General features: G+C 35.4%; 1 protein-coding gene across 3 annotated transcripts in view; it reads left to right on the top strand.

Moving 5' to 3' along the window:
* LOC148950642 (ubiquitin thioesterase OTUB1) overlaps window positions 1-14,897 on the top strand; it is a 28,576-nt gene extending 13,679 nt beyond the window's left edge. For all 3 annotated transcript variants that reach the window (XM_089092535.1, XM_089092534.1, XM_089092536.1), the window contains exons 4-6: window positions 4,106-4,190; window positions 7,829-8,023; window positions 14,613-14,897. In XM_089092535.1, the coding sequence (XP_088948661.1) occupies window positions 4,106-4,190; window positions 7,829-8,023; window positions 14,613-14,813 (481 nt within the window). In that variant the 3' untranslated portion in view covers window positions 14,814-14,897. The remainder of the gene's footprint in view (window positions 1-4,105; window positions 4,191-7,828; window positions 8,024-14,612) is intronic.
* The last annotated feature ends 11,245 nt before the right edge of the window (window positions 14,898-26,142 follow it).

The following is a 26,142-nucleotide window of genomic DNA, read 5'->3' on the forward strand; positions in this document are numbered from 1 at the left end:
GGTTGGTAAAGTTGATGGAAAATTGCTGCTTTACTGTGTGATTTGTATCTTATTTATTGCATCGACTTAAGCTATTATGGCACTTAGATTTGCACAAAATCTGTTGCTTTTACAGCGGTGGTTAGTTGTTACTTCCATTTGAAATTGCAGCGCGTATGTCCTAGCCCGCAGTTCTTGAATTAGCTGCAGCTGCTTCTCTCAGTAACATTTCTTTAAAGGGGACCTCATATGTGGATAGTAACTCCTTTTTTATAAATTACTAGCTGATTACGTGTGTTAAGCTGCTTGAGGGCATCATTTTTATATGCCAGAAGATGTAGTTTTGTATTTTGTATTTCAACCATATTTACTAATACCCTTTGTCTGTCTGTATGACCACGGTTCACATCAGGGACTTCTATTCCTTCAGTATCACCATTTAAACAGTAGAAAATTATTTTGCATGGTTCATAAGGTATTGTTGCTTGCAGTAGAAGATTCTCTTTCGCTTTAGCTCTTTTTATACATTAATTAAAAAACTCTTTCCACAAAATAAGTTTTTCAAAAAAAGTAAAGAACTCCATTAAACCAAAAATAGAGTCAAATAATCTACCAAGCATACAACTACCACAAATCAGTATCAATAGGTAAATGCAACCCAAACCGAATGAAAATTAAAATAAATAAGAGTCAAACTCAAAGCGAGCAGAAATTAATATGATTAGGGTTCAAAACCCCTATGCTTTCTAAAAGCCATAATATAATTTGGACTTTACTGAATAAAATTCAAATGAATGGGTATTGTCAGTTTAATATACATATGCTGATATTTATTTCTTAAAATCTTAATAATTTTTGATTTCTTAAAGTTATAAAAGTGAACACATTTAAAAGAATTTTTTTCAGTAAAGTACAAATGATATTCTGGCTCTTAGAAAGCATAGGGGTATTGAACCCTACTCATATTAATTTCTGCTCGTTTGAAAAACTCTGAGAAAAGCACCCCTTCCGTGATTTGTTATCCTCAAAGACATAATTTCCAGACCTTTCAACTACGCTGAACAAAATGACTATATCAAAATGTTGATCGGAAATGTTTGGGGAAATGATAGGCGTGAAAGGGTGATTCTCCCTCCAATTACTTCTGACCATTAAAAAGGGCAATGACCCTCTCAATTTCCTATTGAATGAGCTCTTTTTAAAGATTTTATGACAACTCTTTCTGTAAAAACCTTACATGCCCCCAGGGCATAACTTACAATCTTAGCCATGAGGACTGTGGGGGGGGGGGGTATATACTAAAAGACATAATTTTCTGACCCTTCAACTACATTCAACAAAATGGCTATATCAAAATGTTGATCGGAAGTGTTTGGCGAAATGATGGGCTTTGGATGGGAGGGGGAGCATTTGCCCTCCGATGACTTTTGACTATTAATAAGGGCAGTAGCCCTCTCAATTCCCAATTAAATGAGCGCTTTTTGAAATTTCTACGGCAAAACTTCCTATAAAAACCTTATATGCCCCCAGGGCATACCTTACAACCTTTGCCTGGGGGTTGTGGTGGGTTTGTCATCCTCAAAGACATAAATTCCGGACTTTTAAACTACGTTGAACAAAATGGCTATCTCAAAATTTTGATTGGATGTGTTTGGAGAAATGGTGGGCGTGAGAGGGCGGCTAGTTGCCCTCCAATCACTTTCGACTATTAAAAAGGGCATAAGCTCTTCCAATTTCCAATCGAATCAGCGTTGGGGGGCATTCGCCCTCTGAATGCTTTTGACTATTAATAAGGGTAGTAGCCCTCTCAAATTCCAATTGAATGAACCCTTTTTGAAGTTTCTACGGCAGCACTTTCTATAAAAAACCTTATATGCCCCCAGGGCATAACTTACAACCTTTGCCCTTGGGGCGGGGGGGGGGGCGTCATAACCAAAGACATAATTTCAGGACCTATCAACTACGTTGAACAAAATGGCTATCTCAAATTTTGATTGGATGTGTTCAGGGTAATGGTGGGCGTCAGAGGAGGGTTAGTTGCCCTCTAATCACTTTCGAATGTTAAAAAGGGCACTAGCCCTTTTAATTTCCAATCGAACGAGCCCTTTTTGAAGTTTCTGTGACAACACTTTCTGTAATAACTTTATACGCCCCCAGAGCACAACTTATAACCCTTGCCCTGACGGCTGTGGGGGGGGGGGAGTGTCATCCTCAAAGACCTAGTTTCCGTAACTTTCAACTACGTTGAACAAAATTGCTATCTCAAAATTTTGATTGGATGTGTTCAGGGTAATGGTGGGCGTCAGAGGAGGGTTAGTTGCCCTCTAATCACTTTCGAATGTTAAAAAGGGCACTAGCCCTTTTAATTTCCAATCGAACGAGCCCTTTTTGAAGTTTCTGTGACAACGCTTTCTGTAATAACTTTATACGCCCCCAGAGCATAACTTATAACTCTTGCCCTGACGGCTGTGGGGGGGGGGGAGTTGTCATCCTCAAAGACCTAGTTTCCGTAACTGTCAACTACGTTGAACAAAATTGCTATCTCAAAATTTTGATTGGATGCGTGTGGGGAAATGGTGGGCGTGAAAGGGGGATCAGTTGCCCTTCAATAACTTTCTACTGTTAAAAAGGGCACTAGCTCTTTCAATTTCCAATGGAATGAGCCCTTTTTGAAATTTCTACGACAACGGTTTCTATAAAACCTTATAAGCATAACATACAACCCTTGCCCTGAGGGGTGTGGGAGTTTTTGTCATCCTCAAAGACCTAATTTCCTCAACTTGATGAATAAATAAATCCTCAAATGAGTAAAAACGAACAGAAATTATTACAAGCAGTAGTGTAGCTACTACCCCACCCCCAACCGTAAACATTCGAAACTCTGTTGTGCCAATTGCGCTTTACTGATAACAATACATATTTTAAACATTTCTCTATAATTGTAAATTAAAAATAAAAAAATTGCTGTTAGCTAAAATCATGAATTGTTGGAATTTCCAGGAATTAATGTCATTATGTGCTAAACATTCAATTATTTTTATTAGTTTTTTCCCAGTCATCTTGATTATTATAGTGATTTATTTTTTAGGTTTGTTGATGTTTTGAAAAATTAAACCAAACTGTTCAAAATACATAAAGTTATACTTTTTTTTTCTCTTTAACTTGTGTTGAGGACTTCTTTTATATCGGATTATACTCAATATTTATAAGTATAGATTTAAATGGCATATCTTTATGAAATCTTGTTCATAATAATTTGAGTTTTTTTGTACCTCCCATGCGACTTGACAAGCTAACCTCATGACATGGGGTCAGTGGCCTAAAGCCAGGGTACCGTTGTAGTCATGCGTATGGGTGAAGTTAATTCCACTCACGGTAATCGTGGCTATAGTGTGTTTTGTTCGTAATTTGTTGGATTTACTTTGTTCAGCTTCCAAGCGCAAATTCCATGACTGGCCAGTCAGAACGAAGATTTAAGGCACATTTTTTTTTTATTGTTAGAAAAAAGGGAAGCTTGGAACAAGAGTCTTGCGATATGTAGGCTCTGATGAACACAAAGACAAAGAAAGATACAAAAACAGTGTTAGTACAAAGTACTTGGGAACAAATTAGTGCTGATATGTACTTTTGAAACCAACTCCTCGTTATTTTAATTTTCGCTTCTATAGCACAAGTGTTACGTTAGGATCAAGACAAAGCACATGTTATTGATAGATTTTGTTGCTTTCATGGTTGCGGCATCCGCCTCAACCTTGTACAGAACGAACTCTAGACCATAATAAACGGAAATTTAAAACCGCGATTTGAAAAAAACGTCGATTCTGGAATAATCGACAGTTGGAGCTGGTTCAGAAAAGTTTACTATTATTTCGATCAATTTTAGAAACAGTGATGTCTCCTATTTTGTTCTTGTTTTATCAAGAGGTATTATTATGGTTTGGCTCGGGCAAAAATTGTACCATAAACTGTCCCATAGAAGGTGCACAGCTGAACTAACGCTGTATAAGCTGACGCATAATTGAATCTAATTCTATATGCCATTGACAAAACATTAGAATTTTTTTAAATGTGGCTCGTTGAAATAAACGTTCCGTTGAAATAAATGAGGATGACATTCTCATTTTAGGTTCAGAGAGGAGGTAGTAAACGGTAGAAAGGAGCTGCTGGATCGAGGATATCCTCAACTTACAATAAGTGACTTTTATGATACGGTGAGTAAACTACAAAACCTAATGGACGCCTTCCACGGCATCAATAAAGTTCATAAAGCTGTCCACCAACTTACTAAACCATTTTCCTCAATTGACTTTGCTGACTTTATTACAGTCGAAAAAAGTTTTAACTTTATTTAACTTTTTTAAGAATGTCACCAAAGTTTAGCCAATAGCAGAAGATATCTGGGAAATTTCAAATGGACTATTAGAAACTTATACATGATGGTCTTGAAACAGATTTCTCTAATCTGGAATAATCCATATATATGTAATGTAATAGGCTAAAAAAAACTTTTCATGAAGGCTGAATTATTAAAAGAAAAAAAAAATGCTTAGGAAGATGGTTATCTCTGCTTCATGTCTGGTCAATTCAAGTTATTTACTTCCAAAAATTCCTGTTAGTAAAAAAGGTAAAATTCTTGTGTGAGCCGTATAAACTTTATAGTATGAAACTTCATGGAAATTTCTATTAACTTTAATTATGCCGTGGGAGTCCTGCCTAACCTTGTATTTCAGGCTACAATTTTGAAACTGCAGAATTTTGTATATCCACCGACGAATAGAAAATTTCTTTGTGGAAAAAAAGGCACAAGACTAAAAAGAATAAATAATTCTAACACAGTACTTTGGAAATCTCTTCGTTTGGTAATAGCTAAATGAATAATTTGTTTTGGGATTAACAAGCGTATTAAAATTAAAGTAAGCATAATTGGCATAAATTAGAAGGTAGCCGATAGCGCATAGGATATAATTCGTCTTATATAAAATACAGAGCTATGAAAAACATGCGAGACACTAATGTTGACCTATACAGAGAATCCACTCCACTTTTTATTAGTATATCGTTCTATGTATAGGCTAAATTATATGCAATCCGCTTCTTAGGACTTAGAGGGGCAGCTTTTCCCCTCTAATGTGTGGTATTTTACCTGGTTATCAATCATTTTAATCTTATCTTAAGATTACAGCTGGATTTGAGGGCTTTTCAGAGCTAGTTAATGCTACTTTTCTAAATTAAAGCGCAAAAAAAGAAAAGATGGGTTTTGGTTAGCTTTCAAAAATATTCGAATATTTTTCTTGGGATGTGTTCTAGAACTCAATTGTAATTAAAGACTATTAATTATTTGTGATTTCCTTCTGCCTAAAATTGCAAATAATTGCAAATATAGCCTCGAAAATGCTTATGAAATACTTCGACGAAACGAATTGTAAGTAAGGAGTGACTTGGCACAATAGTAACTGAAACTCTAAAAACAGAATTTTGATAAAGGTAGATTCATCAAAAGAATAGTATTTTTAACCTGATTACAAATACATGCAAATCGTTAAGTTTAATGTTACCAACCAAAAGTTACGAGCCTGAGAAAATTTCCAAGATTTTCGAAAAAGGGAGGAAACACGATATAAAAGCCAATTTATCTTAATGAAAATCAGACCATCAGATTCAAGGGTGATATTATCGAACCAACGATCCTAGAAGATTCGCTGATTCGAACTGGAATAAAAAGTTTTAGTGTCCTTTTTAAGTGACCAAAATATTGGAAGGCAACTAGCCGCCTTCCCATGCCCCCTTTTCCTTCAAAGTCATCTGATCGAAATTTTTAGATGGCCATTTTGTTCAGTATAGTTGAAAGGTCCAACAACTATGCTTCTTGGGATGACATGACCCCCATAGCCTCTGGGGTAAGGGCTGTAACCTATGAAATTTGCCCATTGCTTATACTTAGTTTTTGTTATTGGGATGTATTCATACATTTTTGGGAGGGCGATTTTCCACAGGGAGAAGTGTCTGGGGTAAATATTCCAGGGAAAATTATACACGGAAGAAATTTGTTAGATTTCCTATGGGAAATTCTTTGTATTTGTCTTTCTTTTTCTTTGGTGAATCAATTTTACATGTAGATATGTTTTGAACGGAATTTTTCAGCACGGCTGGAATTGCGTGGTGAACTTTTCTATGGGAGAGAATTTTCTGTGGCGGAATTTCTCCATGGGAGAATTTTCCGCGGCAGAATTTCTCCATGGGAAAACTTTCCGCGGTGACATTTTTCCATTGGTGAAACTTTCTATTGGAGGGGGGACCTCCCGGAGAAATATTCTCCGGAGAGTGGAGATTTCTGGCATAATTTGAAAAACGATTTGAAATTAAATAGAAAACAATTTTTTTTTTTAAAGGAAATTAGGCCGAGGAGAATGTTCCAGGCGGAATGGTTCAAGGAAATTTTCCAGGATGAATTTTCAGCAAGTATGGAATTGCCTTGCTGGAATTTTCTAGGGAGTGATCTGACACTGGGGGAGCTTTCCATGGAGGGGAGACTCCACTGGGGGGGATTTCCATGGACGGGGAGGTGGATTTTCCGGAATTAATTGAAAAACGATCAGAAATAAAATACAAAAAAAAACAAGTTTTTTTCAACTAAAAGTAAGGACCAACATTAAAACTTTAAACGAACATAAATTATTCTTTATGTGAGGGGGCTGCTTTCTTCTCAATACCTCGTTCTTTACGCTGAAGTTTTACACTTTGTCCCCATTTTTTAAGACTGACTTCTGAAACACAAGAGCCGTTTAATTGACCTTCACGATTTGCTTATCGTTTGGCCCTAGGTGGATAGTCGAAAACGAAGATCTTTGGGATCTGTCATCTGAAAAACGTGTCCTAGCCGTCCCAACCTTTCTTTTATTATAGCCCAAAAAACTACGTTTTTCGTACAGCTTACGGTTTGAAATACGGTCACCAAACGTAGTTATAAATACGTTATTGGAATAATTTTGAAATAAACCTTTAAAACATGCATGAGATCCGTTTTGTATACCAGTAAATGGTCAGGGGCTATACTTTCATTTTACTTGTCTATTTTTCTACTTTTCTTAGAAAATCAAGTGGGAAAAAAACAAGGGTAAGAACACAATAACTAATGGGATTTTTTTGTCTCAACGTATATTCTGCTAAATTGAAATACAAGATAAGGGGAAATACAAAGATAGCAGGACTAGAATTGACATGTGACAGATTAGTAAATTGTTTAATGTTTTGAGATGTAAATGGGCGAAGGTTGCAAAATCTAATTTAAAACCATCTACATTTGTTTAATTGCAATTTAATCACAATAAATAATTTGACAAGTTCAATCTCACGCTCTTTTATTTAAGCTAAGCTTGTGTTAAATGGTATAAAGAAGAGGTTTTGAATTTCTTAGTCCCCGGGGGTGGGGGTCACCTTTGAATAAAAAAAAGAGGTGATCCCTTCCTCTCCTTTGAAAGAAGTTAAGTTTTGAGCAGTTTTTAGTTACATCTATATGACTCAGCTGAAAGAAAAAGGTTATCACAATTCCGGGAAGCTATTCCGATTAGTTAGTGGGGAAAATGTCCATAATTTTTAGGAGTTTTAAATTTGTTGGAGTAGGGCAAACTGAATTATTTGGCTTTTCATGAAATAAATTGATCTTTTGTGGTAAAAGATTAATGTCTTTTTTCAGTATTTTTATTTTTCTTTGGGAGGGTGGGGGGGGGTATCTTATTGACTGTATAAAGATTAGGGTCAGTTGAAATTAGAAATTTAAGCACTAAAATATCCAAAAATGTAAAAAAGGACCTTATCAAATTGGCCTCTGAAAGGCTCATTTATTTTACAGGTTATGAATCTAATTGATTCAGTTGAGAAAGGGATAAATGCTGAAGATTTGTCAAGTGCTTTGAACGATGGTGCAACGGCTGAATACTATGTTTTCTACCTTCGCTTGTTAACTTCACTTGCATTGCAGAAAAATGCTGATTTCTATGGAGCCTTTATTGAAGGAGAAAGAACCATTCAGGATTTCTGCAAACAGGTATATTTAATGAACAGGTGCTTCTTTTAGCAACTTGTGAGGGGGGAGGCTAATCATACCCCGGCTTGAATTTGTAATGTTACAAGTATTCTAAAAAAGAATTTAAAAATAGTTTTGTATTGCTTCAAAAGCGGACATAAGGGGGTATGGAAAGCTGCGTTTGTCCGTGACTTACACAACATCAAGAATTTCCAGTCCGTGACCAGCTGAGACCCATATCAATACCTTCCAAGTTAGCGAACATACCAGAGGGTTTTAGCCGATATAACGTCGGCTAATAGAGGTTTTCAGGTGATTTCAGGGATGGACTGTTTTTTGTGTGTTTCAGTTGCGATTTGTTTTCCTTTAAGGTACCCTTAAAGTCCCGCGTGTGGGTTGCTGCTCCACAGACCAATCCTCCTACTTTTTCCAGGCTTGGGATACGCTGTTTGATACTTTAAGCACTTCAGTAGTTGTAATAGAAGATGCTCACAGAACTGCTAATATAATATTGGGACCCCGTTATAGCAACTACTAAAGTGCCCTTGAGTTCTTAAACTTGCCCACTTTATTCTCAGACTTAACGATAGCTATTTAAATAAACGAATACTAAGGCAACGCTACTGCCTTATCTCTGATTTCTGTTTATTTTAAATTGGCATGCTTTTTTGCACGTTAAACGTTGAAATGTTTATAATTATTTATTATTTTTATGTTTAAGATGTAAGTTATTAGATTACAATTAAAATTTTACGCAAATTTTGAGTGTACAATGAGATACCTTTCTATAAGAATTAACCTCTATTATACTACTTGAATAACACTATTTGGGTGTTTTGAAATTTTTCTTGTGACTTTATCATAAGTCACAACTTGTAATGAGTCACCTTGTCATAAGAAGCTGAGCAAAGAATACAGGGGAACAAGACATATTGCAGTAAAGTAAAGCTGTCATAGACTTAGATTGCGCAGAAGATTTGAGTGTGTTAGTTAAAAGTGTTCTTAAATGAATGAATTTTTGTTGGTTTTGAGAGATTAGGGTACGAGAATAAGTTTTAAAATTGATGTCAAGAAGACCGTGATGCTTAATTAATGAATAAATGAGGACAGAGAAGAAATCTACCGAGTGGATAGCCTCACTTCCCCCAATAGCATTAATAGTAAGGAAGGGGGAATACAGTAAAAATGTTGAATAGCCAAGGTAAATGGTGTTTTTTTTTTTGCAGTTGAGAAGGGTTGGGAAAAATAGGAAAATAGCTTTTATATTTTAAGATTAGGATGCTAGGAGTCAATGCAAGACCGTTCAAAAGTTAATACAATCTAGTGGTAATATACAAAGGGATACTGACGCATCTGCTGCCGCCAAATTTTTATACAAACAAATCAGTGAAAAATAATATAAAAAATAAAAAAAAAACAAGGATGTATGAAGCAATTTGTGCTGTAAGCTTCCTCTTAGAGCTTTTAAAATGAATGTTCAGTTTTTTTTCTGTAGAATGAAAGTTTAATCAAGAATAGCCAATATAAATGGTGTTTTTTTTGTGTGTTTTTTTTTTCTTTCTTTTTTTTTACAGTTGAGAAGAGTTGGGGAAAATGGGAAGATAGCTTAAAAGCTGATTTTAGGGTACTAGTCAATATAATGACAGTAGTCCAGTATGGCTGTAAAACGTGGGTGCTTAGAAAGGTTAAGGAAGATGTATTCCCTAGGAACTGTCTGAGAATAGTATTAGGTACTCGTTTGACTGACTTTGGTATTTTTGAAGACAACACTGCTTTTCAATGACGTACAAATAACAGCTCAATAGGGATAAATCCTTTTCTTAGACTGTAAGTAAATTCTATTCATCTAATTTCATTTTTTCTCTCCCTGAGATATGGGTTTTTCGAACTCCTAATAATTCCAGCGTTCGTAGCGTCTGAATTTGTCAATCAAAATATCGATACAATGGTTGTTTTTTCACGTTGTAACATTCCAAGTTGCAATTTTAATATTCTTTAAATCACTGCAGAACCGGTGCAGGGCGGGGACAAACAAATCTTCTCAAATCAATACAAAGCGTTTAAGCCGGCTTAGAATCGGAAAGAAAAAATTCCCTTTGACCTCCAGTTGAATGGAGGCTTTATGCAATCCTGGGCCCATCTTGGTCACAGCATGCTTTACTACACCTGGCGATGCTCTTCTATAAGCAAGAGTTGAAATCTTGCACAGAAATCTCAAGTCTATCACCTCCGACTCATTAAACGCTCATGCCTACTAATGTTATGCTACTACGGGGAGGAAACCCGTAATAAATAAATTATCAAGGAAGAGGTTTTCAGATTTGCGTTTCATTGAAAACGATGTGTGTTTTTAACAGTGTTCTCTTACTTGTCAAAACAACGATAGAAAAAAATTACCCTAATAACCAAGATTAGCAGAAACAACTAATAAAAGTTGAGTAACGTTTTAGTAAATGATTGTTAGCTTTAGAAGTTTCAGGAAGTATTTTATTCTTTAGTGGTTAGAAAACTGTAAAATTTTAAATATATTTTGTTTTCATTTCTTTCCTTTAACGTAATTAAAATAATATTTTTGTTTGTATTTTGTTGTAACAGTTCGTTTGTTTAAATAAATTATCTTTTTCCAAATTTCTTTCTCTGTGCATAAGAGTCCCCTTGCTTCAGCAGCTTCCGGATATAAGTTATAAAATAATTAAGAAAAAATCGGGTCTTTCTTCGGGTGAAAAGGGAGACAAAAATGTTTCTCTATGCTTTTCTCTATTAATCCGGATCATTTAGAAGGATTGAAGGCACTTATAATTTGACCCCCACATCTCTTCCCTTTATTCGACACAAATTTAATGAACATTTTTTTTTGTAAGGAGGGATATCCCCAATGGATGCAGATAGGGAGTTCAGGGAGGAGTGTTTCCCAAAGGAGTAATAGATATTCAATAACGTAGATAAATGTGAAAATGAAACATATTCTCATTTAAATCTAGGTAGAAGAAAGCTCTTTGTAGCACTTGCCCCTCATCCTCGGGAAATTCCCTCGTAAAGTTCGCTATGCCTCTTTCCCTCTTCAGCTTTTGTTACGATAAGCATAAGAATATGATCTCTTATGTCCAAGAAATACATCTTTTAGCAATAAAAGGGGACCTATCAACCCGCTTCAGCAATATTACGGGCTTAGTCCAAAAGTATTCCCGGAAATGAAGGAAGAATAGAGATTACCCCCCCCCCCCCCTCTTTTGCCTCTAATCCCAATCTAACTTCTTCTATATTTGTCAAAAGGCTTACGAGGAGCTTAAATTTTTGAGTATAAAAACTTGCTTTTCGTAGCCTCAGGCCCCCCCCCCCCCAACCTACATAAAGTTCTACCAGAGCTCCTTCGTCATAGCTCATGTGTAGCTATGCATAATTTTTTCAAACCTCAAGTAATTCAACTTCGTTAAAAGAAGCTTTAGAATATATTTACTCCTGGTATACTGAATAAGCTAAATTTAGATTTTGTTTTGGAATTTTGTGCTTGAGAGATAATAGGTCTCTATCTGCATATAGGTCAACCATAGGGTAAAGCCTAGGAAGACGAAACGTTGTTTTATTGTTTTATAAAAATCTGCGAAAAGAAGGGGATGATATCAATGCACAGTATCCTTATTCAGGATTAGTCTCAATGAAGGGAGATGAGAGATCAATTCCTATTCCCCTATCCCCATGCGCCTTTTTATATTTATCTGAAGACTCATAAAGAGTTAGAGAATTTGGGGATTGAAATGAATTCTTTTAGACATCTGCCAGCCCTCCGCCTAGACAGCGACCCACCACCCCTCCTTCGCAGTAGCTGATAAGCCTTTATACATCACTGAACGAAGTTTCCAGAAAAATCCAGTGAATAAACTTAGTTAAATCAAGAATTTAATATATAAATCTTTATAAGGATTTTATCATTCATCTTTTATGAACTACGTGACTTTTCGAGAAGGAATGTGCCACCATTTGGCATTACTTCCTCTGCAACGGGACAGCTTAATATACAGTTTTTTTTATTCTTTTAAATCGAATGGATATCTCAGAATTTTTAATCGATTGGAAATCGGTCCACTCTGGGGCAAAATCGTAGTTTGTTCCCAAAAAATGGCAGAAAACGTCCCTTTTCCCGTTGCCTAATCTTTTTGGTAATTCAAAAAGGGGACTAGAATTTTTTATTTCTGTTGGAATGATCCTTCTCCTGACCTTTTTGGACCATCGGTTCGATATGATCACCCCTGTCAAAAAATAGACTATCTTGGGGTTGTTTGACTTCTTTTTCGAAACGCAGGCAACTTTTTTGAGGCTTGTCGCTTTTGATGGATAACCTTAACCTTGATGAATTTTATGTATTAGGAATCAGCATAAAAACCCAATGCTTCTGATGTAATAATATCAAACAGTTCGTGGTAACGAACTGTAAGTACGGAGCGACTCGGCTCAATAGTAACTGAAACTCTAAAACACGGAATTTTGATACCAATAGATACATCAAAAGAATCAGATTTTAATTTTGATTTCAAATATATAAGCTTCATCAAGTTTAATATTACCTATCAAAAGTTACGCGCCTGAAAAAATTTGGCTGATTTTCGAAAAAAGGGGGAAAGACCCCCTAAAAGTTATAGAACCTTAATGAAATTCACACCATCATATTCAGCGTATCAGAGAATCCTATCTACAAAAATGTGGAATTTTGCATTTTTTGCCAGAAGAGAGATTACGGATGCGTGTTTATTTGTTGTTTTTTTTCCCCAGGGGTGATTGTAACGACCTAAAAGTCCTAGAATAATGCGAAAGGGCTCATTGAACTGAAAAGTAAAAGTTCAAGTGCCCTTTTTAGGTGACAAAAAAAAATGGAGGGTATCTAGGCCCCCTCCTACGCTAATATTTTTTTCAAAGTCGCCCAATTAAAATTTTGAGATAGCCATTTTGTTCAGCATAGTCGAAAATCTAATAAATATGTCTTTTACAATGACTTAATCCCCCACCGTTCCCAGGGGATGGGCTGCAATTTTTGAAGTTTGCCCTTTGCTTACATTTTGTTTTGTTTTTTGGGAAGTATACAGACATTTTCAGTAATATTTTTTTTCTGGTGGGGGGGGGGGCTGGAGGAGGGTGTTACTCGGGAGAATCTTTCCGTGGAGGATGTTTCTTTGGGGCAAGGGACATTTCTATGAAGGGGACGCCAGATTTCCAAGAATTATTTAAAACACGATCAGAAATTAAATAAAAAAAAACCAGTTTTTTCAACTGAAAGTAAGAAGCAACATTAGAACTTAAAATGAACATAAATTATTACGTATATGAGGGTTCTCCCCCAAGTCAATACCTCGCTCTTTACGCTACAGTTTTTTTTAAGTGCTTTCAAAAGAGCTATCTATTCTAATTAAACGGCCTTTGTGATTCAGGGGTTTGTGAATTAAATTTTGTTTTAACTTTTAAAGTAAAGAGCGTGGTATTGACTAAGGGGAGAACCCCATCATATACGTAATAACATATACGTATTAAAAAAAAACAATGAAAAAAACAAGCGATACGGCTCAATAGTAATCGAAACTTTTAAAAACGAAACTTTGATGTCAATAAATGTATCAAACGAATAGGCTTATAATGCTGACTCTAAATATATGAATTTTATTAAGTTTAGTATTACTCATCAAAGGCTACGAGCCTCAGAAAATTTACCTGATTTTTTAAAGAGGGGGAAACATCCCTTAAAAGTGAAAAATTTTTAATGAAAATCACACCGTCAGATTCAGCGCATCAGAAAACCCTATAACATAGGTTTCAAGCTCATGTCTGCAAAAATCTGCAACTGTGTATTTTTTGCCAGAAGAAAAATATACGAATATAGAAGTTCGTTACGTAAGTTAATTTTTAAATTACGTCAGAACCAAATTTAGAGACAGCCATTTAGCAAAAGAAAAGTAAATTTTTTATGCAAATTATGTTTACTTATTCAATGCCGGCGAGCCAAAATAAAAGCTGCATTAACTAAAAAACGATCAGAAATTAAATAAAAAAAACTAGTTTTTTAAACTGAAAGTAAGGAGCGACATTAAAACTTAAAACGAACAGAAATTATTCCGTATATGAAAGGGGCTGTGCCCTCCTCAACGCCTCGCTCTTTACGCTAAAGTTTTTATTGTTTAAAAAAAGAGTTGTGAGAAAGTCAAACTTTAGCGTGAAGAGCGAGGCGTTGAGGAGGGCACAGCCCCTTTCATATACGGAATAATTTCTGTTCGTTTTAAGTTTTAATGTCGCTCCTTACTTTCAGTTTAAAAAACTTGTTTTTTTTTATTTAATTGTTATTAAAATTCATCTTTTCAGAGTTTCCGTTACTATTGGCCCGAGTCGCTCCGTACTTATAGTTCCTTACCAGGAACTGTTTGATGGGTTGTTGGTAGTACCAGAATATCTGTTCTTTTTGTTTTCTTTTTAATTAACATTCGTTTTATCTGAGATGTGCGTAATTTTAAGGAATTTAAGTTACTGAGAATACTGAATCAATTTTTCTTTTGCTTTGTCTTATTATTATTTTTGCTTTTTGCTTCCGTAATTATTAATGAGCTTTATTGCATGGTCTAATATCTTTTAGGAAGTCGAAGTGATGTATCGGGAAAGTGATCATATTCATGCAATGGGACTTACTTCGGCTCTTGAAACTCCAATAGCGATAGTATACATGGACCGAACTGGCCCTGCTGATGAACTAACTGTTCACAATATACCTGAAGGTAGTCAACCGAAGATACATCTTTTATACCGTCCTGGCCACTATGATATGCTCTATGCTTAAAAAAAGTACCTTTTTCCTGTGATTTCTGTTCTATGATCTTTTGTAATTTCTGTGACTTTGAAGGCATTAAAAATGCAGTAATTATATTGACTTAGTTTCCTTCCGATTTTAGGTTTTCTTTGGCTTTCATCAAGGCGAACTTTGACGGTCGGTTGCTCTCCCCCTCCTCTAGTTGCGTCTGAAGGTACGCTCCTACCTCATAGTAAACAAGTCTTTTCGAACATGCCGTACGCTGCCTTACAATTTCAGTTTGGTTAAACGGTAAATAATTCTTTCGGAGATACGAATAATCAAAACTCTCCGTTAACATTTATCTATGGTGGTGGGGGGAGGGGCTTTCTCCGAGGAGATGGGTTGAACGTTTAGAAAAGAGTCTGCCAGAAAGGGGGTATTACTCCTTCTGAACATTTATAAATGTGTTTCTCATTGTTTTATGCAGGGATATCGACCTCTTCGTCATGGGTGGCCTTCGATTGTCCTGAGAATAATCTGTCTTTTTGTGGCTGCTTATCCAAATTATTGTATGTATATTTTTTGCTAAATTTTCTTTAGGGGAGAGCTGTTGGTTGGTTCTAGGAGATTGATGATTTGACCCATGGTGATATCAGCACTGCTCATGGATTTATTTAGATGCCCTGTCTATCATTAAAATTGAAATAATCTTTAATTTATATTTTAAACCTCACGGCTAATAATGACGAAAGACTTCAGTTTTTGGGGAAATTTCAAACTTTTACATAAAATTTATCTCTGCCCACATGGCAATCTAATAACTAAAGCTTTATAATAAGGGTAGCTATTAGGAATTAATCCGGAAGATCGCAGTCAACTAGAATAATGTCATTATCCATCCACCATACCCATATTCAGCTATGTTCCGTTTTTTCAAAGCCTTGTGCTGTCAAATGGTCCTTTTTTAGCTTTTTTTTTCAATGGCTTAAAAATAAGTAAAGCACTAGGTACTGGAGGATAAAAACATGGTTATAGTTTTTAAATTTCTGCTCAAATCTTAAGGCTACTATAATTTCTTGAATTATATTACTATTGTAACGTGGCATGTACTGGAGATTTTGCAAATTTACAATTTCTACACAAAGATAATATGAGTATCTAATTTTCAGTTGTCACAAAGTAGATAACTTCCACCAAAAGGATCACCAAAAAGCTGCTGAAAGCTTATCATTCTCCCAAGAAATGCAAAGAAAAACTTGACAATCAACAGCAATAAACGTGTACAATAAACGTGTACGTGTTATATAATTATAATTGTAACATGATGATAAAGTAGGTCTGAAGTTCCTGATGAGCCATTGTTTGGCAATCAAATGTTTAGACACGCTGAAGGGTGCCAAATTGTTAAGGAGAATGATGAAATTCACAAGCTTCGATTTTGTAATCGAAGTCCATCACTTGAAACTGAAGGGTAAATGTGCTATGCTAATTGTCAACTGCTTGCTAACGAAGACCTTGTTTCTTGGTCACATCATATCTGCAGTCACTTACCTTCGTTAAATCTAACGGTAGATTTTAATTTTTTTTTTTTTACCAAAGGTATAGACTATTTGTAAGATCACAAAGCATAGAATGCATACAAGCGCTTTCAATGAAAAATTTTATTGTGAAATATCAATTTTGTTTAATGTTGAACAAAGGTTTATTTTGTTCTACCATTATAATAGTAAGACAGTAGCTCAGTAAGCACATAAATTGTAAGATAAAGCGAAGCGAACTTCCAATTGCCGAAAACTATCTCTCACAACTGATGAAACAGATTAATTTTCTCTTAATTGGGGTTTTATTATCCTTTAAAGGCACAGTAGAGACGTTTTGGGTCTCATCACTATAAGGGGTTATCTCAGTACATTGGCACATCTGGGTCGTACGTATTCTTCTTGACGGCATGTATCCATCATGTATCCTATTAGTTATATTAGTTAACTTGGATATTGAAATTTTGCCCAAAGTTTAAATTAAATCCAGCGTTTTAATTCTGCAGCCGAAGAACCGATTAAATTACAAAGGTTTCTAACCTTAATCAATAATGAAGTTTTGTGTCAAATGCAAACAAACAGAAATCAATTAAAAAAAAAACTAGAAAGAAGTTTTTCAAAAAAAACAACTAAAGAGTTATATTAAAACTTAAGACAAACAGAAATAAAGTCGTATAACAAAATTACAGCCCTTTCCCCATGGGATGAATTTTAGGGAAAATGGGGTGTTGGATGGGGTTTAGTTGCCTTCTAGTCATATTGTTGCTTAAAAAGGACATTGGGATTTTTAATTTCCCTTCCAGCGAGCCATCTCCCCATTTTCAAGGAACATTGCCTTGATACGACCATTCCTAGAAAAAAAAAACACGGATTAGTGATATTTCTTCTGGTCGAAAATACAAAATTCTACGTTTTTGTAGATAGGAGCTTTGAAACCTCTACTTGAGGGATCTCTGATATACTAAATCTAATGGTGGCATGTCCATTAAGGTTGCTTTGCTTTTGGAGTGTGTCCCCACCCCTTTCAAAAACATGCAAATTTTCTCAGGCTCGTAGCTTTTGGGGAGGAAAATTACACTTTATGAATTGTACACATTTGGAATCAGTGTAAGAAGTTAATTCTTTTGATATATTAATTGTGGTCAAAACTCCTTTGTTTAGAGTTTCGGCTGCTATTGAGCCTAGCCTCTCATTACTTATTGTTCGTTACAATAAACTCTTTGGTCATATAGTAGCTTTTACTATATACAAAAAGAAGAATTTTGGAAATAGTTACTTGCTTACTTCTATTCTTGGCTCATGAATAATAGAAACAATGGCTTTAATCATTAATTCTGCACATGAGAAGGAGAAGTTCCAGGCAAGTGGCCTCCAAAACGTTGCAATTTCCGAAATTTTGTATGTTAACATGGTATTCACATGATGGTAAGACATCTAACCTTATTGATTACTTTATTGTAAACTGAAAACTGGCAGGATCAATGTAAGATACTAGGGTATATAGAAGTGTTGTTATTTATGTTAAAAGCAAAGGTCATCAGATAGTAGTATCTAGGGTTAATTTAAAGCTGAAACTTCGGAAGGGTAATTACTTTCCTGGAAGCTATGTCGTTGGTAGACTCCAGGATAAGAATTTGAGAGAAACATTCTGGGAACCGCTGACTACTAAACTGGAAAGTTTAAAATTTGACAATTACTATTTATTGATAAACTGTCATACATAAAAAGACGGACACACACACATAAAAAAAAGAAAAAAAGGCAAAAAACAAACAACAAAAAGAAAACAAAAACAAACAAAGAGCAATACGAATTAAAATTATTAAATGAATTTCAGTTATATTACATGTGTAAATGGCTTTCCACTTGTGATTTATTATTCCCCGATTATGTCTACACATTAAATTTTCAAGTGCAGTGGTTGGATCGGTAACCCCATAATTTCTAACGAGAAAGGAGTTGCTTGTCCAAATTGGAAAACGGAGAAGGTATTTAGGAAATCTAAAATAGTAGGAACGGATTAATTTTTTCCCGGGTTAGAAAGAAATTTATAGAAGGGGGCAGCGTAAAGTATTTTAGGAAGGGTAACAGCATTGAAAAGGCTTACAAAAATTTTGTGATTAAAGCGCAGCTTACAGGAGACAACTTGTCCACATGCAGCCAATATTTTTCTTCTGAGGTGATTTACGAGAAGGTTCCGATTCTGGTTGATTGTTGATCCTATAGGAAGACCTAAATAACAAATGGGATCGATAGATGTAGCGGAAGAAATATCAAGGTTAGAATTAGTGGGGTTATTCGTCCTGTTAAAATAAACGACTTTTTAATTTCCTGGATTAAAGCTGAGACCAAGTTTAAAATATTCTTACTGAAGAACTTTGAACACTTGAGAAATCCCCAGAGGGGTACGGCTTATATTGAAAATATCATCAGCATAGCTTATAATAGATACATCTAGAAAATTATGAATGCATGAGGTAGGAGAAGCATCATTGATTACAGAATAATTAAATAGACAAGGTGACGAGCTGGCTCCCTGACGAACACAATTAAATACCGGGATAAGCATATCGTTACGATTAGGAACTGAATTTATTTAAGACGGAATTTTTAACCGCACTCTCCAGCTAGCGTACAAATCTCTTAAAGATTGAGTTATGGCTGGATTTACGCCTCGCCTAGAAGCGCTTAACAGGATACCAGGGTGGATTAGGAAATCAAAGGCTCGCTTAACCTGGTGGCTCGCGAGAACTAGGCTGTCACGAGAAGAGTGAGCGTCAAGCAGGACATTTGAAATAGCGGATAGAGCATCCTTGCAGCCGACTCTACGGCGAAATCCAAACTGACGTGGAGGACTGTAGCACTTTTCTTCGAGTTCATTAATAAATGTTAATTCGAAAAATTTACATAGAGACGTGGCCACAATAATAGGACGAAACGAGGAGCACAGACTTGTTGTTTTACCTTTCTTGGGAACTGGGGTTAAGTCCCTTATACGGAACGTTGAGGGAACAACACCCTGAGGGAAAACAATCTGAAATAAAATAGTAAGATGCTCAAATAGGATATGATTCCCCGACTTAATATGGGGAGCACTAATATTATCACACCCAGAGGAGTGTTTTGATTTTAACCGAACAATAACATCATTGACTGGCTTTGTGCTAACATCAAAATCAGAGGTATGATACTTAGAAAGAAAAGCATTCAGCTCAGACTCAAATGACCGTTGTAAATTAATATGAGAAAATCCGGACTGAAAGTATGACAACCACTCATTTGTTGGAATACCTTCAGATGAGACTCAAGAAAGGCGATGGACAGTATTGAACCGAGGAACCTCTATGGAACATTTTGGTAGTTATAACACCCGAGAGGATGAATCATCAATCAATTTTTTTCTGTGGGCTGCTAGAACCTTTGCAAATTTTCTTTTTGAATTTAGACAGATTTCATTTACCATTTCGGAGCGAGGCCTATTACAATAATTCCAAAGTTGCAGCCAAAATTTGGTCTTATTTCTTGCGGAAACAAGATCAGGATTGAGTGACCACCCTGGAATATATGACCTTCGGAAAGTTTTCGAAGGAACAGAAAAATCCCAGTCAAACGAAGTGCGTGACAGATTTCAGCACAATAGAGATCAAGCTGCAAACGGACGTCATCCCTCGAAGCACGCACTGACCGTTGGAGAAGGTGAAGTGGGATTTTAATTTCCTTTAGGATATAAGATGAGATGTTTAAAAAACTTGGTTTATCTATTTTAGACCAATCTTTAAATCTAGAGATTTTAGTCAAAGTGGGTTTAACCGGTTTAGGGTTAGTTAAAATAGGGACAAAGAAGGAGATGGAAATGTGGTCGGAAAGCTGATTGTCGAGATGCTCTTCAACCTCGGAGATATCAAGATCATTTGAGGCTCTAACATGATCAAGATCTGACGTGCTAGAAGAATTATGGATAGAAGTAAAATTAGAATTTTTAAGGATAGTGGAAAAGAAATTCTCAAACAAACTTATGATAATCGAGGAATGGGCACTTGGATTAACCTCACTTAAATTACAGTTAAAATCGCCTACATTTACACAATATATACTATGGGCTTTGATTTTATCAACACAGGTACTCAGACGGTCACAAGCAACATTCCACTATTGCTTGTTTTTGCATATATTCTCATTATTTTCCGCTAATGACTGGGACAAGAGAAGTACATAGTTTTCTTGGTAAATTTTGTGCAGTTCATATTATTGACTTATGAATAAAGTGGACATACCATTCAATGCCTTTTTTTTGCTCTTTATAAATATGTTAATCACTTCTATCACAAATTCAAATTTCTATCGCAAAAAAATACAGAAGATATACTAAGGGCTTTGATTTTATCAACACAGGTGCTCAGCCGGTCACAAGCAACAGAAAATAACCCTTCAGACTTGATATTCCGGTGATTAGTTGGTAGATAAAGATTAATTAATACTAAATTTTCGACACGGACTTCTAAATAAAAGCCAATAATCAAAATACTGGAAGATATACTCGTGGCGACAAGAATACACAATCCTCCCGACGGTCTACCACGGGACGTAGACTTCTTAGCTGGCCCCGAGTAGGTCTTAAACATAGGGTTTATTTCAAGAAACTACACGCTCTGGGAAGTTAGAAAAGGTTTTTGCAGACAAATCACATTATAAGTACTGCAGAATTCATTTAAAACACAGATCCCATTTTTGAATTATCCATTTACGTTCCAAGATACAGTCGGTAAATTGTTAAAAATGCTCAGTATTCACAACTTGTTTCTTTTTTTTAATATGGCCTGGGGAGAGGGACGCTTGAAAGAAAAACACGTATGGTCGTTAGAACCACATAGAGTGCATTTCGTTTCCAAAATCCTACCTCTCACTGACCTGAGACAATTCGGGAACACCAAATCCACTTCTACATCCCATTACATTGTTTTTCTTATTGACTCAATTGGGAAAATTCTCGAAAACCCTAATTGCTGGCTAAATTTGATTTCCATTGACCTTCAAAAATCCTTTGACCTTCTTAACCTAAATATTTTAGTTGAGAAACTTATAACTGATTTCAGTTGATTCTTTCCTGGTTAAATTCGTTGCCTCCATTTTATCAAATAGATCACAAGTAGTCAAATATTAGAATAATTATTCCAGTCCCCTACCTGTCCACAATGGAGTACCCCAAGATATTCTCATATGTCCCCTCCTGTTTTTTGTTATGATAAATTGCCTCGCTAGGGAATATCCCGACAGATGGAAATTTGTGGATAACCTAACGGTTGTTGAAACCTGCTACAGAAACTTAGTAAGCAACCCTATGAGCATCCTCAATGATATTGCAGATGGCGCTACAGACATAGACATGAGAGCAAACCCCTCTAAATCTATGGTAATGCCAATATGTTTCCTTAACACTTCACCCCTTTTCCTCAACCGTATCCCCCTAGATATTTCTGTTTCTTCCTGTAAATTACTTGGTGTTACAATTTCCTCTAATTTAAAGTGGGATATCCACGTTAAAGATATTATCCATAGAGCTAATGCGTCCATGTCTCTCCTTAAGCTATTAGATAAATTTAATGTCGCCCCATCCCATTCCTTAAGGATCTATACTTCCTTTGTCCGCCCACATCTTGAATAAGCCTGCCCAGTTTGGCATCCTGGCATCTCCCGTGACGAATCAGAAAAAATTGAATTCATTCAAAAAAGAGCCCTGAGAATAATTTTTAAAGGGGCTAAGGTACCTTACTCGCTCCTTCTAAAAAGAAAGCCAAGCTGGAAACTCTTGAGCATAGGAGAGGAACGTTGTGCCTCCGTTTTGCAAAAATGCAATAATAAACCTTCGCACTTAAAAGATTTTTCCCAAAAGACACTCCCCATGCAGACACCGCCTGCCACGGGCTGTTTCTGAACCCGTTCCTATCCCATCCCCTATCCGTTGCTTGACCTCCAGGTATGAAAAACTCTTTTTGCCCTTTATTACAGATAAAATAAACCGCTAGTTTCTTTTTTTGGCACTAGTGATACCCAAGTTTTATGTTCGTTCGATGTTTTTGTTTCCTCCCCCTTTTTAAATGTTATCTTTTAAACCTTCTGTTTTAGTTTTTACCTTTTCAGTTTATGATATTTTGCCACTTATTTTTTTTTTTTTTTAATAATGAATTTGCCATTCTGGCATTGTCGTTTTTGGCAATGGTTTTCCAGTTTTTTTAGTTGTTGTGCTTATTTTTTTGTTGTTTTTTTTCGGTTCTATGACTCCGAAATGCGAATTAAGACCTTCAGGGCTTGTTATAAAGCGTTTTTTGAAATACATATCTTATCTTATCTCCACCAACCGGTCCTGAAGCATTGCAGATATGTCCACTTGATAACCTGTATGGACATGTGTTTCGATTTATTTCAATACAGCTACAATATTGCCCAAAATTTTTGCCTTAAAACCCTTAGGTTTAGCAGTAGTAGTAGTAGCACCAGTAGTTATAGCAGTAGCAGTAGGAGTACGGTTAATAGTTGCAGTCTTAGCTTTAGTGGCAGTAGTAGTAGTAGCAGTAATGATAATAGTAGCAGTAGTAGTAGTTATAGAAGTAGAAGCAGTAGTATTATGTAGCAAATTTTGTATCTTTGTTAGTTCAACACTCCCCTCAACAAGCGTTGTAAGTTTTAATTTCACACACGAAACTGTTCCTAAGATATTGCTGATATGCCCTTTTGACAACCTGCATACGGATAGCAGGTTGTCATCCGTACAACAGAAACACTCTCTGAAAATTTCACCTTCATACCTTCATAGGTTGTGGGTTTTGAACTAGCCAGAAGATACTATGTGTATTCATTTAATACTGCTTTCACGGCTACTGTAACTAACAACATTAATGGTATTAAGTTGTAACTTTTAAGGAACGTTTAGGGGAGTTTCAATTAAACGAAAAAACTATATGCATGCAGATATTAAAAGGGCATATAAGCAATATAGGGTATATAAGGACACAGGCAGCGATGCTCATAGCTAAGATTATCATTGATATTTTAAAGGAGCTAATTTGATTGAAAATTATAAGTTCTAGTGCCCCCCTAAGAGTCAAAAGTGATTGGAGGGCAATTAGCCCTCCTCTTTAGCTCATGATTTTCCAGACACTTCCAATCAAAATTTTAAGACAGTCATTTCGTTCAGCATAGCTGAAAGGTCTGGCAACTGTATCTCTAGATTTATTGGGTTGGTGAACCCCCCAGAATTATGTAATTTGCCCATTATGCTTGAAACCTGAATGTGGCTTGAAAATTAAATCAAAAGGCACTGCTTGTATGCTGGTTGCCAAAAAGACATCTCATTAACATACCCAGAACGACTGAGGATATTAAGCTCAAACTATAGGAGCTACTTCTCTTCTATTACTACTGCTGCTCTAAAAATTTTACTAAATAAAAAAAAGTGTAAGTCTATCCAGGCTGTGAAATAGCAGGGATATAGTTTTTTGGTAATAATATTAAGTTTTATTTGTCAGGCTAGCTAGAGAATGTATATAACTAAATTAAACACTATTATTTGCGTCATGATTTTCAAAAGGGTTTATGCTGTTTTAAATTGCAGAAAATGTTTTTCCAGCATACAAATAGCAGGCCAAAATATAAATGCTTAAAATAAAACCGGAAAAATTGAAACTATTATTTTCTATTTCCCTGAAAAAGACTATGTCAATATAAAGCGAACAGAAATTAATTAAAAAATCTTTTTCCACAAAATATATTTTTTTTAAGTAAAGAACTCCATTAAGCCAAAAAATGAACGAAAACAGAATCAAATAATGTACCAAGCATACAACTACCACAAATCAGCATCAATAAATTAATGAAACCCAAAACGTACAGAAATTACAATAAATTACCGAGTCAAACTCAAAACTAGCAGAAATTCCCATGAGAAAGGTTCAAAACTCCTATGCTTTCTAAAAGCCAGAATAAAATTTGTACTTTACAGAAAAAAATTCAAACGAGCCTGCATTGTCAATTTTATATACATATGCTGATATTTATTCCTTAAAATATTAATTAATTTTTGATCTCTTAAAGTTATAAAAGTAAAAACATTAAAAAGAATTTTTTTCAGCAAAAACATTACAAAATATTAAAAAAAAACTTATTTTGTGGAAATTGTTTTTAATTAATCCAAATAAACACCATCAAATTTCAAGCAGAGCATTACCTTTTAAGCTAAAAGAAAGAATGAAAAGTATTACTTAACCCATTATTTAGAGGTTAATTTAAATAGTGAGTCCTCCTAACTTCATTTCAAATACATTTGAAAAATTAAAAGGTAATATGTTTATTGATCGTAGGATAATTGGTAATAATTTGTAAATAGCGTAAGAGTGGTCAGAATAGTGAAAGGTGATTTGACTCGCGCAAATTTTTTGACTTGCACTCTTTTTTAACAATTTGTAATCTTTTTTGGCCTTGATTTCCACTCATTTTTGACGTTGGGAAGGGCAACCTTCTTTCTCCAGTGCCTTTGTTAATGGTACTCAGGGTTGCCACCCTGGCCTGGAAGAATTTACTAAATCTGAAAGGAAAAATTTACTAAATCGCATCTGTTTTTACTAAATGCTCCAAAAAAATTTTTGCGCGTGCGGCTGCCGCAGCACGCGCACCATCAAGCATCGATTTTTACTATAGGAGGGTAATCAATAGGATTTCCATAATCTTTTTTCTTCTTTTTCTCTTTTCCTTTTTACTTTCGTTTTCATAGTATGATTGAAATTTCCGGAAACCTATAAGTTCAAAAATCTTTTTTTTGTTATTATTTGGATGTACTAGTGGATAGGCTTCATATTCCAGATAGGGTGTATCCAAGACGTCAAACAATAGTCTGGAATCTTGAATTCTGGAAATCATGCTGGTGAAGCCCGGCTTTAAATTTGTTATTGTTCTTCAGGTCATAAAATTCAAATATATTGAAAAATTAAAAAACAATCAACGAAGAAAAAAAGCTACGGCTCATATTCACAGAGCAATTCAGGTGATGGTGCTTAGAATCTGAGGTGTGTTTGAAAGTGACGGCTTTTCAAATTTGTCCCCCAGTTTCCGTGTCTTGGTTTGAAATCTAAACCCTTCAATTTTGCATGTTTAAGAGGAAATTTGCCAGTTTTAAAAACCAATTGGGATGGTCTTCAAATAAGGGATAAGCCGTTTTGCAAAGATTTCTGGAAAATTTTAAAGCAGTTAATTTAGGATTTTTTAACTGTTTTTTTTTCTGGATTCTCTCTCGCCCAGATTCAAGGGAATCAAAGACCAATACAATCTATGTCACTTCAAAACGGAAATGACATAATCGGCTACCGGTTTAGTTGTAAAATTATGTAAATTAAAAAGTGCACCTCAAATTGGACTAGGGCTGCCAAGAAAAAGAAAACTTATATAACATACAATAATTAATTAAAAAAGAAACATTATGTCAATAGTCTTCAGATCAGGCAAATCATGCAAATTGAAAAGTAAGAAGAAAAATATGTAGTCAAAATTAAAAAAAGTCGCACTTAAAAGGCTTTAGTCGTCCTGGGCCTCATCCAAATTTAAAGTATCCACTAGTGTCGAATTCTGACTGAATGGATCTACTTGTTTCCATTTCTTGATAGTCCGAGTCAAATTGCTGGGGATCACCCAGTCATGTACTCCACTTGATGACCTGAGAACAAGTTGCTTCGTTTTCATCAGGGACGAAACACTCGAGACATTTAGCTTATTCTGGTTTTTAGTTTTGATGACCGACAAAATACAGAACTGTCTCTCTGCTCCAGCACTTGAATGGGGCAAGCTCCAGAGAG

This window comes from Artemia sp. Qi Xiang Cuo, chromosome 7 (genome assembly GCF_049724085.1).
Source record: "Artemia sp. Qi Xiang Cuo chromosome 7, ASM4972408v1, whole genome shotgun sequence".
NCBI lineage: Eukaryota > Metazoa > Arthropoda > Branchiopoda > Anostraca > Artemiidae > Artemia > Artemia sp. Qi Xiang Cuo.